Here is a 16,163-nt window from a genome sequence, read left to right on the forward strand (position 1 = left end):
TAATGGTGTCCAGTAGCCTAAGAAGCCCAAGCTAGCTGCAAGCAGGTAGGTTCGCTTCTTCTCCCCTTAGTCCCCCTCGTAGCAGTGAGTCTGTTGCCAGCAGATCTCACTGAAAATAAAAAACCTAAATATACTTTCTTTTTCTAGGAGCTCAGGAGAGCCCCTAGTGTGCATCCAGCTCAGCCGGGCACAAGATTCTAACTGAGGTCTGGAGGAGGGTCATAGAGGGAGGAGCCAGTGCACACCAGGTAGTCCTAAAGCTTTCTTTAGTTGTGCCCAGTCTCCTGCGGAGCCGCTATTCCCCATGGTCCTTACGGAGTCCCAGCATCCACTTAGGACGTCAGAGAAATTTGATTATTAGATGATGTGTGTATATAGGGTGCCCCCATACCTGCTCTCCCCTGTACAATACCTGACAGTCTCCTCTTACCCAGTGATGTGAGGGGCCGGTGATTCTCCATCATCACGTCCTTGTACAGACCCCTGTGTTCCTCTATATACTCCCACTCCTGCATGGATACATAGACAGTGACATCCTGACACCTTATAGAACACGTCCCCTGGTGTTACTGTATAATGTCCTATTCTCGACAGTCACCTCTTCAGTCATCACCCAGACAAATCCCCCGGTGTTACTGTATAATGCTCCATTCTCGGCAGTCATCACCCAGACACATCCCCTTGTGTTACTGTATAATGCCCCATTCCCAGCAGTCACTTCTCCAGTCATCACCCAGACACGTCCCCTGGTGTTACTGTATAATGTCCCATTCCCAGCAGTCACCTCTCCAGTCATCACCCATACACTTCCCCTGGCGTTACTGTATAATGTCCCATTTCCAGCAGTTACCTCTCCAGTCATCACCCAGACACATCCCCTGGCGTTACTGTATAATGTTCCATTCCCAGCAGTCACCTCTCCAGTCATCACCCAGACACATCCCCTGGTGTTACTGTATAATGCCCCATTCCCAGCAGTCACCTCTCCAGTCATCGCCCGGACACATCCCCTGGTGTTATTGTATATATCCCATTCCCAGCAGTCACCTCTCCAGTCATCACCCAGACACGTCCCCTGGTGTTACTGTATAATGGCCCATTCCCAGCAGTCACCTCTCCAGTCATCACCCAGACACATCCCCTGGTGTTACTGTATAATGCCCCATTCCGAGCAGTCACCTCTCCAGTCATCACCCAGACACATCCCCCTGATGTTACTGTATAATGCCCCATTCCGAGCAGTCACCTCTCCAGTCATCACCCTGACACTTCCCCTGGTGTTACTGTATAATGCGCCATTCCCAGCAGTCACCTCTCCAGTCATCACCCAGACACATCCCCTGGTGTTACTGTATAATGTCCCCTTCCCAGCAGTCACCTCTCCAGTCATCACCGAGACACATCCCTTTGTGTTACTGTATAATGCCCTATTCCCAGCAGTCACCTCTCCAGTCATCACCCAGACACATCCCCTGGTGTTTCTGTATAATGATCCATTCCCAGCAGTCATCTCTCCAGTCATCACCCTGACACTTCCCCTGGTGTTACTGTATAATGCTCCATTCCCAGCAGTCATCTCTCCAGTCATCACCCTGACACTTCCCCTGGTGTTACTGTATAATGCTCCATTCCCAGCAGTCACCTCTCCAGTCATCACCCAGACACATCCCCTGGTGTTACTGTATAATGTCCCCTTCCCAGCAGTCACCTCTCCAGTCATCACCCAGACACATCCCCTGGTGTTACTGTATAATGCCCCATTCCCAGTAGTCACCTCTCCAGTCACCACCGAGACACATCCCTTTGTGTTACTGTATAATGCCCTATTCCCAGCAGTCACCTCTCCAGTCATCACCCAGACACATCCCCTGGTGTTACTGTATAATGTCCCATTCCCAGCAGTCACCTCTCTAGTCATCACCAAGACACTTCCCCTGGTGTTACTGTATAATGTCCCATTCCCAGCAGTCACCTCTCCAGTCATCACCCAGACACATCCCCCGGTGTTACTGTATAATGTCCCATTCCCAGCAGTCACCTCTCCAGTCATTACCCAGACACATCCCCTGGTGTTACTGTATAATGTCCCCTTCCCAGCAGTCATCTCTCCAGTCATCACCCAGACACATCCCCTGGTGTTACTGTATAATGTCCCATTCCCAGCAGTCACCTCTCCAGTCATCACCCAGACACATCCCCCGGTGTTACTGTATAATGTCCCATTCCCAGCAGTCACCTCTCCAGTCATCACCCAGACACATCCCCCGGTGTTACTGTATAATGTCCCATTCCCAGCAGCCACCTCTCCAGTCATCACCCGGACACATCCCCTGGTGTTACTGTATAATGTCCCATTTCCAGCAGTCACCTCTCCAGTCATTACCCAGACACATTCCCTGGTGTTACTGTATAATGTCCAATTCCCAGCAGTCACCTCTCCAGTCAGCAGCTGAATGATCTTGTTGGTGAGTTCCAGGATCTTCTGGTCATTGTGTCTCTTATGTATCAGTGAGTCAGTGAGTGAGGTGGAGGCACCGTGATGGGGCTCTAGGTCCTGTTTAGTCCACATGCAACATGAGGATGGATGCTGGGGGTCTCACGCTCACCGGATGTCTTCTTTAGTATGGTGTAATCCTGCTAAATGGGAGAGACAATATCACTTTAAATACTCCCAGATCTCCTCACCTCCCCAGTCTTGTCCCTGTATTATTACTATTGAAATGAGTGGTGTTACTGTGACATTCCCAGATCCCCCTCTACACCACCCAGTCATGTCCCTGTATTATTACTATAGATATAAGTGATGTCACTGTGAGGCTCCCAGATCCCCTCACCTCAGCAGTCATGTCCCTGTATTATTACTATAGATATAAGTGATGTCACTGTGACATTCCCAGATTGCCTCACCTCCCCAGTCATGTCTCTGTGTTATTACTATAGATATAAGTGATGTCACTGTGACGCTCCCAGTTCTCCTCACTGTCTCAGTCATGTCCCTGTATTATTACTATAGATATAAATGATGTCACAGTGACAATACCAGATCCCCTCACCTCCCCACTTATGTCCCTTTATTATTACTATAGATATAAGTGGTGTCACAGTGATGCTCCCAGATCCCCTCACTTCCCCAGTCATGTCCCTGTATTATAACTATAGATATAAGTGATGTCACTGTGAAGCTCCCAGATCCACTCACCTCCCAAGTCATGTCCCTGTATTATCACTATAGTTATGAGTGATGTAAATGTGACGCTCCCAGATCCTCTTCACCGCCCTAGTAATGTCCCTGTATTATTACTATAGATATAAGTGATGTCACTGTGACTCTACCAGATCCCCTCACCTCCCCAGTCATGTCCCTGTATTATCACTATAGTTATAAGTGATGTAAATGTGACATTCCCAGATCCCCCTCACTTCCCCCAGTCATGTCCCTGTATTACTACTATAGATATAAGTGAAATCACTGTGACATCACCACCACTCCCAATGTATTATAATAATAATAATAATAATAATAATAATAATAAAATAATACCAGGACACCACAAGCTGCTGTCCCTGTATAATAATAACCATACAAAAAACCTGCTCCCCCCGTATTATACTAATAACATCAGGACACCTCATTCTGCTCTCCCTTTATGGTAATAATAAAAGACACCAAAGGCTGCTCCCTTCTGTATAGTAATAATAATAATAATAATAATGACAGGACACCACAGGCTGCTGCGCCTGTATTATAATAATAATAATAATAATAATAATAATAATAATAATAATGCTTCCCCAATATAATAATAACAGGACACCACAGGCTGCTCATCCTGTATAATAACAGGACACCACAGGCTGCTCCTACTGTATAATAATAATAACAGGACACCACAGGCTGCTTCCCTTGTATAATAATAATAGGACACCACTGGCTGCTCCCCCTGTATAATAATAATAACTGTACACCACTGGCTGCTCCCTCTGTATAATAATAACAGGACACCACAGGCTGCTCCTCCTGTATAATAATAATAATAATAATAAAATAATAATAACAAAAGGACACCACAGGCTGCTCCCCCTGTAGAGTAGGATGCCACAGGCTGCTCTTCCTGTCTATTATGACAACACAGGATGCTACCCCTGTATATTATTGCAATACAGGCTGCTCCTCCTGTATACTATAACAGCACAGGATGCTACCCTTGTATATTATGACAACACAGGCCACTTCCCCTGTATACTATGACAGCACAGGCCGCTCCACTTCTATATTATGACAACACAGGCCACTCCCCCTGTATACTATGACAACACAGGATGCTACCCCTGTATATTATGACAACACAGGATGTTACCTCTTTATATTATGACAACACAGGCCGCTCTCGCTGTATAATATGACAACACAGGATGCTACCCCTGTATACTATGACAACACAGGCCGCTACCCCTGTATATTATGACAACACAGGATGCTACCCCTGTATATTACGATAGCACAGAATGCTACCCCTGTATATTATGACAACACAGGCCACTCCTTCTGTATAGAAAGACAATACATGCCGCTCACCCTATATAATAGTAACAAGACACAACAGACCCCTCCCACTGTATAAAAGGGCAACACAGGCCGCTCCCCCTGTAGAGTAGGACAACACATGCCGCTCCCCTGTATATTAATACAGCTCCCCTGTATATTAATACAACACAGGCCCCTATCTCTGTATAGAATTACGGTAACGGCGGGGTCTGCGCCACCTGTATTATGGTAATGGCGGGGTCTGCTCCACCTGTATCACAGTAACGGCGGGGTCTGCGCCATTTGTATTACACTAACGGTGGGGTCTGCACCACTTGTATTACGATAACGGCGGGGTCTGCACCACCTGTATTACGGTAACGGCGGGGTCCGCGCCACCTGTATTACGGTAACGGCGGGGTCCACACTACCTGTATTACGGTAATGGTGGGGTCAGCGCCACCTGTATTACGGTAACGGCGGGATCTGCGCCACCTGTATTACTGTAACAGCGGGGTCTGCGCCACCTGTGTTACGGTAACGGCGGGGTCTGTGCCCCCAGTAATACGGTAACGGCGGGGTCTGCTCCATCTGTATTACAGTAACGGTGGGGTCCCCCTGTAGAGTAAGAACACACATGCCGCTCCCCTGTATATTAATACAGCTCCCCTGTATATTAATACAACACAGACCCCTATCTCTGTATAGAATTACGGTAACGGCGGGGTCTGCACCACCTGTATTAGGGTAACGGCGGGGTCTGCGCCACCTGTATTAGGGTAACGGCGGGGTCTGCGCCACCTGTATTACACTAACGGTGGGGTCTGCGCCACCTGTATTACGGTAATGGCTGGGTCCACGCCCCCCTGTATTATGGTAACGAAGGGTTCTGCGTTCCCCGTATTACGGTAACGGCGGGGTCTGCGCCACCTGTATTACGGTAACGGCGGGGTCCGCGTTACCTGTATTACGGTAATGGCGGGGTCCGCGCCACCTGTATTATGGTAAAGGTGGGGTCCACACCACCTGTATTATTGTAACAGCGTGGTCTGCGCCACCTGTATTACGGTAACGGCGGGGTCTGTACCACCTGTATTATGGTAACGGCGTGGTCTGCGCCACCTGTATTACGGTAACGGCGGGGTCTGCGCCATCTGTATTACGGTAGCGGCGGGGTCTGCGCCACCTGTATTACGGTAACGGCGGGGTCTGCGACACCTGTATTACAGTAATAGGACACTAGAGTGTCAGCCACCTGTACAGGGATAATGCAGCACCAGAGGCTGCTCCAGCTGCACTACAACAAGGCACCAGAGGCTGCTCCCCCTGTAGTACAGAACCTGACACCAGAGCTGCTCAGCCTATAGAATAATAATAATAATATCATTACCTGCTGCCAGACACAGCAATGGCTGCTCTCTGCTCCTGCTGCCTTGTGGGAATGATAGAAGGAAGGCGGAGCTCAGACCAGGGGAAAATGGCCGCCGCTCCTGACGTCACACAGCCAGGGAAACTATTGCTGCTGCCGTACTGGTCTACAAGAAAATGGCCGCCGGCCTCCTGCACTGAGGACATGTATTGTAATATTCACTAGAGAGGGCGGGGCTGTGGGAGGTGTGTTGGAGGGGAGGGGCCAGTAACTAGGAAGCGGCTTGTGCGAATCACACCCTACTTCCGGCCTGTGCGATCCACCTTACTTCCGGTCACTGCATTCCATTCCATTCCACACACAGGAATCTTCGGTGTCCGTAGAAATCAGGTAATGGCGTCTTACTATACTGGGGGAGCAGACTGTGGTTTCCAGAAATGATTATATAGAGGGAGCAGCCTGTTGTGTCCTTTTATTATTATTATTATTATTATTATACAGAGGGAGTGGCATGTGGTGTCCTGGTATTATTATTATGTGTTGGGAGTGGTGGTGATGTCCTACAATACAGGAGGAATGGTCTGAGGTGTCCTGCTTTTAAAGACATCTGTTATTATTTTTATATTGGGGAGCAGCCTTTAGTGTCGTTATTATTATTTCTCTAACGTCCTAGTGGATGCTGGGAACTCCGTAAAGGACCATGGGGAATAGCGGCTCCGCAGGAGACTGGGCACAACTAAATAAAGCTTTAGGACTACCTGGTGTGCACTGGCTCCTCCCACTATGACCCTCCTCCAAGCCTCAGTTAGAATTTTGTGCCCAGCCGAGCTGGATGCACACTAGGGGCTCTCCTGAGCTCCTAGAAAGAAAGTATATTTTAGGTTTTTTATTTTCAGTGAGACCTGCTGGCAACAGGCTTACTGCAACGAGGGACTAAGGGGAGAAGAAGCGAACCTGGCTGCTTGCAGCCAGTTTGGGCTTCTTAGGCTACTGGACACCATTAGCTCCAGAGGGATTGAACACAGGCCCAGCCTCGGTCGTCCGGTCCCGGAGCCGCGCCGCCGTCCTCCTTGCAGAGCCAGAAGCAAGAAGAGAATCCTGGAAATCGGCGGCTGAAGACTCCGGTCTTCATTAAGGTAGAACACAGCACTGCAGCTGTGCGCCATTGCTCCCTATGCACACCACACACTCCGGTCACTGATGGGTGCTGGGGGGGGGCGCGCCCTGGGCAGCAATTAGAGTACCTTAACAAGTGGCAAACACACATAATATAGCCTAAAAAGCTGTATATGTGTAAAATACCCCTGCCACATTAATATTATAAAAGCGGGAGAAGTCAGCCAAAAAAGGGGCGGGGCTATCTCCCTCAGCACACTGGCGCCATTTCCTTTCACAGCTCCGCTGGAAGGACGCTCCCCAGGCTCTCCCCTGCAGTTTCCAGGCTCAATAGGGTAAAAAAGAGAGGGGGGGCACGAAATTTAGGCGCAATATCAATTATATAAGCAGCTATTGGAAAAATCACTCAGTTATAGTGTATATCCCTGTGTTATTTAGCGCTGTTGGTGTGTGCTGGCATACTCTCCCTCTGTCTCCCCAAAGGGCTTTTGTGAGGTCCTGTCCTCAGTCAGAGCATTCCCTATGTGTGTGCGGTGTGTCGGTACGGCTGTGTCGACATGTTTGATGAGGAGACTTATGTGGAGGCGGAGCAGATGCCGATAAATGTGATGTCACCCCCTGCGGGGTCGACACCTGAGTGGATGGATATGTGGAAGGAATTACGTGATAGTGTCAACTCCTTACATAAAAGGTTTGACGACATGGGACAGCCGGCTTCTCAGCCCGTGCCTGCCCAGGCGTCTCAAAAGCCATCAGGGGCTCAAAAACGCCTGCTACCTCAGATGGCAGACACAGATGTCGACACAGATACTGATTCCAGTGTCGACGATGAAGAGACTAATGTACATTCCAATAGGGCCATCTGTTACATGATTACGGCAATGAAAGATGTGTTGCACATTTCTGACATTAACCCAGTTACCACAAAAAAGGTTATTATGTTTGGGGAGAAAAAGGAACCAGTGGTTTTTCCCCCATCTGAGGAGTTAAATGAAGTATGTGAAGAAGCGTGGGCTTCCCCCGATAAAAAACTGGTAATTTCTAAAAAGTTACTAATGGCGTACCCTTTCCCGCCAGAGGACAGGATACGTTGGGAGAGATCCCCTAGAGTGGATAAGGCGCTCACACGCTTGTCAAAAAAGGTGGCACTACCGTCTCAGGATAAGGCCGCCCTAAAGGAGCCTGCGGATAGAAAGCAGGAGGCTATCCTGAAGTCTGTATATACACACTCAGGTACTATACTGGGACCGGCAATTTGCAAGATTCTACAAGTTTGATACCCTGGCTGAGGAGGACCTTGAGTTTGCTCATTCGGTGCTGCAGAGTCAGCCGCACTCTCCCGCCTGTTTGGGAGCTTTGGTATAATCCCCTTGTTCCTTACGGAGTTCCCAGCATCCACTAGGACGTCAGAGAAAATAAGAATTTACTCACCGGTAATTCTATTTCTCGTAGTCCGTAGTGGATGCTGGGCGCCCATTCCAAGTGCGGATTGTCTGCAATACTTGTATATAGTTATTGTCCAACTAAAGGGTTAATGTTGAGCCATCTGTTGAGAGGCTCAGTTGTTCTTCATACTGTTGACTGGGTATAGTATCACGAGTTGTACGGTGTGATTGGTGTGGCTGGTATGAGTCTTACCCGGGAATCAAAATCCTTTCCTTATTGTGTCAGCTCTTCCGGGCACAGTTTCCTAACTGTGGTCTGCAGGAGGGGCATAGGGGGAGGAGCCAGTGCACACCAGGTAGTCCTAAAGCTTTCTTTAGTTGTGCCCAGTCTCCTGCAGAGCCCGCTATTCCCCATGGTCCTTACGGAGTTCCCAGCATCCACTACGGACTACGAGAAATAGAATTACCGGTGAGTAAATTCTTATTTATTATTACTATTATTAATTTGATTATATGTAATTGTGGGGATTGAAAATATTGCTCAAAATCTAGGATGTATAAAAGCAGACACCATAATATCCCTGGTATGTGTAACAGATGATAATTGGAGCAGTATGAAGCAAATGTATATCAGACTCCTAGGAGTGTCACAGTGATATCACTTATATCTATAGTAATAATACAGAGACATAACTGGGAAGGTGAAGGGATCTGTGAGCATCACAGTGACATCACTTATATCTCTAGTAATAATACAGGGACATGACTGGGGAGGTGAGAGGATCTGGGAGCATCACAGTGACGTCATTTATATCTATAGTAATAATACAGGGACATGACTGGGGAGGTGAGGGGGTCTGGGAATGTCACAGTGACATCACTTATATCTATAGTAATAATACAGGGACATGACTGGTGAGGTGAAGGTATCTGGGAGCGTCACAGTGACATCACTTATATCTATAGTAATAATGCAGGGACATGACTGGGGAGCTGAAGGGATCTGGGAGTATTTGCAGCAATATTGATGTCTCCCCCATTTTGCAGGGTAATACAGTAGTGAAGACAACCTTTGGTGAGTGTGAGACACCCAGCAGCCATCCTCGTGTGTCAGGTTGACTAAGCAGGACCCACAGCCCCATCACGGTGCCTCCGCCTCACTCACTGATACATGAGAGACACAGTGACCAGAAGATCCTGGAACTCACCAACAAGATCATTCAGCTGCTGACAGGAGAGGTGACTGCTGGGAATGGGGTATTATACAGTAACACCAGGGTATGTGTCTGGGTGATGACTGGAGAGGTGACTGCTGGGAATGGGACATTATACAGTAACACCGGGGGACGTGTCTGGGTAATGACTGGATAAGTGACTGCTGGGAATGGGGCATTATACAGTAACACCAGGGGATGTGTCTGGGTGATGACTGGAGAGGTGACTGCTGGGAATGGGACATTATACAGTAACACCAGGGGACATGTCTGGGTGATTGCTGGGAATGGGACAGTATACAGTAACACCAGGGGATGTGTCTGGGTGATGACTGGAGAGATGACTGCTGGGAATGGGACATTATACAGTAACACCAGGAGATGTGTCTGGGTGATGACTGGAGAGGTGACTTCTGGGAATGGGACATTATACAGTAACACCAGGGGGGGGTGTCTGGGTGATGACTGGAGAGGTGACTGCTGGGAATGGAACATTATACAGTAACACCAGGGGACGTGTCTGGGTGATGACAGGAGAGGTGTCTGCTGGGAATGGGACATTATACAGTAACACCAGGGTATGTGTCTGGGTGATGACTGGAGAGGTGACTGCTGGGAATGGGACATTATACAGTAACACCAGGGGATGTGTCTGGGTGATGACTGGATAAGTGACTGCTGGGAATGGGACATTATACAGTAACACCGGGGGACGTGTCTGGGTTATGAGAGAGAGGTGACTGCTGGGAATGGGACATTATACAGTAACATCAGGGGACGTGTCTGGGTGATGACTGGAGCGGTGACTGCTGGGAATGGGGCATTATACAGTAACACCAGGGGATGTGTCTGGGTGATGACTGGAGAGGTGACTGCTGGGAATGGGACATTATACAGTAACACCGGGGGATGTGTCTGGGTGATGACTGGAGAGGTGACTGCTGGGAATGGGGCATTATACAGTAACATCAGGGGACGTGTCTGGGTGATGACTGGAGCGGTGACTGCTGGGAATGGGGCATTATACAGTAACACCAGGGGATGTGTCTAGGTGATGACTGGAGAGGTGACTGCTGGGAATGGGACATTATACAGTAACACCGGGGGATGTGTCTGGGTGATGACTGGAGAGGTGACTGCTGGGAATGGGGCATTATACAGTAACATCAGGGGACGTGTCTGGGTGGTGACTGGAGAGGTGACTGCTGGGAATGGGGCATTATACAGTTACACCAGGGGATGTGTCTGGGTGATGACTGTATCACTGTGTGTGTCAGGTGCCTATAAGGTGTCAGGATGTCACTGTCTATGTCTCCATGCAGGAGGGGGAGTACATAGAGGAACACAGGGGTCTGTACAAGGACGTGATGATGGAGAATCACCGGCCCCTCACATCACTGGGTAAGAGGAGACTGTCATGTATTGTACAGGGGAGAGCAGGTATGGAGGCCCCTATATACACACATCATCTGATAATCACATATATACACTGTACTCAGTCACTGTGTGTCTCCTACAGATGGGTCCAGTAACAGAGATACCCCAGAGGGATGTCCCCGTCCTCTGTATTCCCAGGATTGTACAGAGGAGAATCACAGGATCCCACAGGAGGATCAGGTAGGTGGGATTTAGGGTGAGAGTAGAGCAGCGTGACTTATACACTGATATTATACTGTTTCACCTCAGTTTAATCACTATGTAAATGCCATTGTATTTTCTGCTGCGGGGTACGCTGGACTCCACAAGGATTAACATCGGGTGTAGAGTAGGATCTTGATCCGAGGCACCAACAGGCTCAGAGCTTTTGACTGTTCCCAAGATGCTCAGTGCCGCCTCCTCTATAGCCCCGCCTCCTCTATAGCCCCGCCTCCGTGCACAGGAGCTCAGTCTGTAAGTTGGTGTCTTGCAGTAAGCAGGCACATAACAGGGGTGCTGCATTAGGCAGCCTATTGATGGGTTTATTTTAAAGGAAAAGACTGAAGGTTCTTCTGACAGTAACAGGGCTGCAGCCGGTAACGTCTCACAGACGTCCCTGACTGCAGCTCCATCACCCCCAGCGGTGCTGTATACTCCCGCGCCCTGGTTGCCGGGTCACTGCAGCGGAGGCTCCGGTTCTTTCACAACATCAGTCACACACACGCCGCCGTCCTCCCGGATCGTGGGGCCGCAGGTACGGGGGAGGTAAGGGGTCTCTCTGGCCGCACTTTACCGCGATCCAGCACGGCTGTAGGAGGCGGGCTGCGCGTGCGCTGGCGTGGCCACTGATATTGGGCAGCCGCGCCACTAGCCATCAGGGACCATTACAGGGCACAGGTCTGGGTTTTTTATTATACATAACCCCGCTTTTCACTGCCCGCAGCGCCCGGTGGGGATGTCAGCAGGGGGAGCAGATCTGACCTGTGGCCCCTCCCCCAGCCCCAGGGCGTTATTTCTGCAAATGTTCCCGCCCTGGAGCTGCATCTCTCTCTCTCCCTCACTCCCGGGCAGCGGCCATTACAGACAGGGCTGAGCTGTTCCTGGGACTGCTGGGGCAAATCCTCCTCTGTAGAACCTCCTGACTGCCAGCTCTGTGCTTCCTATAGGACACTTAGTATTCTACCTGTCACTGGGACTGTGTTAGATAAGAAAGAGTGCATACAGTCAGGGTGGTGTGGTACAAACACCCTGTGATATACATCCAGTGCTTACTGTACATTGTTATATCTATTGTTATCAATACTGAGTATTACTGTGTATTGCTAGTCCAGTGCAGTTTATGGTGTATAATTTCTGCATGGTACGCTTGTGACTATATATGTGTGTGTGCATGTAGCTGCTGTGTGGCTGCCTTATTGCAGGGTATTTCACTCAGTGGGCTATTCCTATATTGTTATACCTGAGGGACTAAGTGTATCAGATTTCTTTCTGTATAATATAGGATTGTATCACAAGATATACTTACTGTGTATTTTTCCTTGTGATTTATAGTCACCATATCGATTTATATCTCTTGAACTCCCGGTTTGTGCTGTCATAGTCACATCACCGAGTGTTCTTGCTAGGTATAGTGCTGCTACACCTTGTACCAGGTTTCCCGATATTGTGCACGCTCTTATGTCTGCTACACGTGGCAATGACACTGGGGCTTCTCCCACACTGCGTGGTAGTGAGGCCGTAGACGTAATGGAGGAAATGGTTGTTTCCTCTGCTCTACAAGTAACTACCGTCACCTCCCTGAAGGAACCGACGGATAGACGTGTGGAGGGCTGTTTAAAAGCGATTTATACCCTAATGGGGGCTGTGCATAGGCCAACCATTGCATCAACTTGGGCTGCTGAAGCTGTTGAGGCATGGGCTTAGGAGTTTGAGGCGGATCTGCCTTCCAATGCGTCTGAGCATGCTCGACAATGTCTCTTGTATATTACCACGGCTTCTCTGTACCTTAAGTAGGCAGCCTCCGATGCCGGGGTGCTCGAGACCCAGGCTGCTACTACGTCTGTCTTGGCAAGACGTATCCTTTGGTTGAGATTCTGGTCGGTGGATGTGGATTCCAAGAAAACCCTGGAGGTGCTTCCTTTCAAGGGAGACATTCTCTTCGGAGAAGACCTCAATAAGATTGTGGCTGATCTGGCTACTGCTAAAACTGCTTGCCTACCTAGTACGGCTCCTTCCGCACAGAAGGCTAAAAGTACTTTCCCTCGGTCCTTTCGTACTCCAGGTAAAGCAAAAGGTCAGGCGTACCCAAAGCAAGCTTGTGCTTCCAGACCTGCCAAGCCCAGACCGAAGCGTGCCTGGGCCGCCCATCAGCCTGCTTCCATAACTGACAAGCCTGCCACATGACGGGGCGTGCCTCCCACTGGGGGATCCCAAGGTGGGGGGCCTACTTCTAGGTTTTGCCCATGAATGGTTGCAGACCACTTCGGATAACTGGGTAAGGGAAGTCGTCACTCGAGGTTACGCCATACCTTTCAAGAATCGTCCCCCTCATCGATTTTGTTTGACAGATGTGCCTCTGGATCCGGCAAAAGCATACACTTGGCATTTGGTGGTGCACTCCCTCCTGTCCACCGGAGTGGTGGTACAGGTTCCTCTAGCTCAAAGAAGCAACGGGTACTATTCAATGCTGTTCCTAGTCCTGAAAACCGGACGGGTCCTCATGGCCCATTCTCAATCTGAAGTCCTTGAACAAGCATGTGCGGGTCTCCCAACTTTCGTATGGAAACTCTGCGCTCTATTGTTCTGGCCTTGGAGCCTGGGGACTTTATGGTCTCCCTGGACATACAGGATGCCTTCCTGCATATTCCTATTGCGATAGCTCATCAGCAGTACCCGAGGTTTGCGGTGGGCAACCTACATTACCAATTTCGGGCGTTACCCTTTGGTTTGACAACGGCTCCCCGAGTTTTCACCAAAGTTATGGCGGTCATGACAGCTTCACTCCGCCGTCAAGGGGTCAGGATCCTGCCGTATCTGGATGAATTGTTGATCCTGGCGAATTCGCCAGATCTTCTCCTGTGTCATCTCGATCTGACGGTCCAGTGCATGAAAGCCCACTGGTGGCTGATCAACTGGAAGAAATCCTCCCTGGTTCCTGCTCGGAGCATGGTACACCTGGGAGCGTTATTGGACACTCACAACCAGCAGTTGTTCCTGTCTAAGGAGAAAGTCCTGAAACTTCAGGACAGGATTCAATGCTTCCTATCTCGTCCGCAAGTGTTGATTCATTCGGCAATGCAAGTGCTAGGTCTCATGGTGTCGGCTTTCGACATGGTGGAGTATGCTCAATTCCATTCTCGCCCTCTGCAGAAGTTGATTCTGTCCAAGTGGGACGGCCTGCCTCCCCGGATCAGGTTTCACATGATCTCCTTGTCTCCGGGGGTCCTCCTGTCACTGAGCTGGTGGCCCCAGGACCAACGGTTGTGCAGGGGCCGTCCCTTCTGGATATCCAACTGGGTCCTGCTGACGACGGCTGCCAGTCTAAGAGGTTGGGGAGCAGTGTTGGAAAAGCACTCTCTTCAGGGTCGGTGGACCAAGGAGGAGTCTATACTCCCGATAAATATTCTGGAACTGCGGGCAGTGTTCAATGCGTTGACAATGGCCCAGCATCTCATACAGAAGAGACCTGTTCAAGTAGAATCGGACAATGCCACTACGGTGGCGTACAGCAATCAGGGCGGCACTCGAAGCCGCATGGCATTGAGGGAAGTATCACAGATTCTTCAGTGGGTGGAACATCATCTGCCAGCCATATCGGCAGTGTTCATTCTGGGGGTCCTAAACTGGGAAGCGGACTTTCTCATTCATCAGGACGTACATGCCAGAGAGTGGAGCCTCCATCCAGAAGTGTTTCAACTCCTCGTGGACAAGTGGGGCCTTCCAGATCTGGACCTGATGGCATCTCGACACAATCACAAGGTTCCAGTTTTCGGAGCAAGGACAAGGGATCCTCAAGCTGCGTTCGTGGACGTTCTGGCAATACCATGGAACTTTCAGCTACCTTATGTGTTCCCTCCGGTGTCACTCCTGCCCAGAGTAATACGGAAGTTCAAGCAAGAAGGCGGAAACCTACTTCTGGTTGCTATAGCGTGGCCCAGATGGCACTGGTTCTCCGATCTACTGGGACTCTCGTGGGATCGTCCCCTTCTACTTCCACAACGACCGGACCTCCTCGTTCAGGGCCCTTGTGTTTACCAGGGCCAAGGGTTTTTCTGAGGTGGTCGTTCAAACTGTGTTGAAGGCCCGTAAGCCGGCTTCTGCTCTGATCTACCATAGGATCTGGAATGCTTACTTCACTTGGCGTGCGTCTCATAATCATGACATTTCGAAGTTTAGTACGGCCAAACTATTGGCCTTTCTACAACAGGGCCTGGACTTAGGCCTGCGTCTGGCCTCCCTCAAGGTTCACATCTCTGCCATCCCTCAAGGTTCACATCTCTGCTTTGTTCCTTTGGTTTCAGAGAAAGATAGCTACCCTACCTGATGTCCATACATTCACTCAGGGTTTGCTGCGGATTCAGCCTCCATATGTGCCATATGTGGCCCCTTGGGACTTGTTGGTGGTTTTGGAGGCCTTGCAAGAGTCTCCGTTTGAGCCCTCTTGCCTCTGCTGACCTTAAGTGGCTGTCCCTTAAGGTCCTCTTCTTGCTGGCGATTGTTTCAGATAGAAGGGTATCGGACTTGGGTGCCTTATCCTGTAAGTCTCCCTATTTCATTTTTCACCTTGAACGGCCGGTTCTTAGAATGCGGCCAGGTTATTTGCCTATGGTGGTGTCTTCCTTCCACCTTAACCAGGAGATTGTGGTTCCGGCTTTTAATTCTCCTGAGTTGTCTTCCAAAGAGCGGTCTTTGGATGTGGTACGGGCTCTCCGTATCTGTGAAGAGAACTACCTCTTTTAGGAAATCTGATTCTCTTTTTGTGTTGTTTGGTTTTCACAAACGTGGCTGGCCTGTTTCCAAGCAGACTTTGGCCAGGTGGATTAGAATGGTGATTGCACATGGTTATGTACAGGCTGGTCATCCGGTTCCTGCTACCATTAAAGCCCATTCTACTTGGTCGGTTGGACCTTCTTGGGCGG

General features: G+C 49.6%; 1 protein-coding gene, 1 long non-coding RNA gene and 1 pseudogene across 3 annotated transcripts in view; 1 reads left to right on the top strand and 2 right to left on the bottom strand.

Moving 5' to 3' along the window:
* LOC134983872 (zinc finger protein 585A-like) overlaps window positions 1–16,163 on the bottom strand; it is a 249,546-nt pseudogene that overhangs the window by 32,295 nt on the left and 201,088 nt on the right.
* LOC134983876 (uncharacterized) lies at window positions 430–5,980 on the bottom strand. Its single transcript, XR_010191696.1, has 3 exons — window positions 5,916–5,980; window positions 2,435–2,637; window positions 430–509 (listed from the first exon to the last, which is right to left on the bottom strand). It is a non-coding gene; the product is annotated as an uncharacterized LOC134983876 (long non-coding RNA).
* LOC134983874 (oocyte zinc finger protein XlCOF6-like) overlaps window positions 6,211–16,163 on the top strand; it is a 35,568-nt gene continuing 25,615 nt past the window's right edge. For both annotated transcript variants that reach the window (XM_063949489.1, XM_063949490.1), the window contains exons 1-4: window positions 6,211–6,284; window positions 9,443–9,634; window positions 10,932–11,010; window positions 11,129–11,226. In XM_063949489.1, coding sequence (XP_063805559.1) covers window positions 10,977–11,010; window positions 11,129–11,226 — 132 coding nt within the window. In that variant the 5' untranslated portion in view covers window positions 6,211–6,284; window positions 9,443–9,634; window positions 10,932–10,976. The remainder of the gene's footprint in view (window positions 6,285–9,442; window positions 9,635–10,931; window positions 11,011–11,128; window positions 11,227–16,163) is intronic.

Source organism: Pseudophryne corroboree, assembly GCF_028390025.1.
Source record: "Pseudophryne corroboree isolate aPseCor3 chromosome 3 unlocalized genomic scaffold, aPseCor3.hap2 SUPER_3_unloc_27, whole genome shotgun sequence".
Taxonomy (NCBI): domain Eukaryota; kingdom Metazoa; phylum Chordata; class Amphibia; order Anura; family Myobatrachidae; genus Pseudophryne; species Pseudophryne corroboree.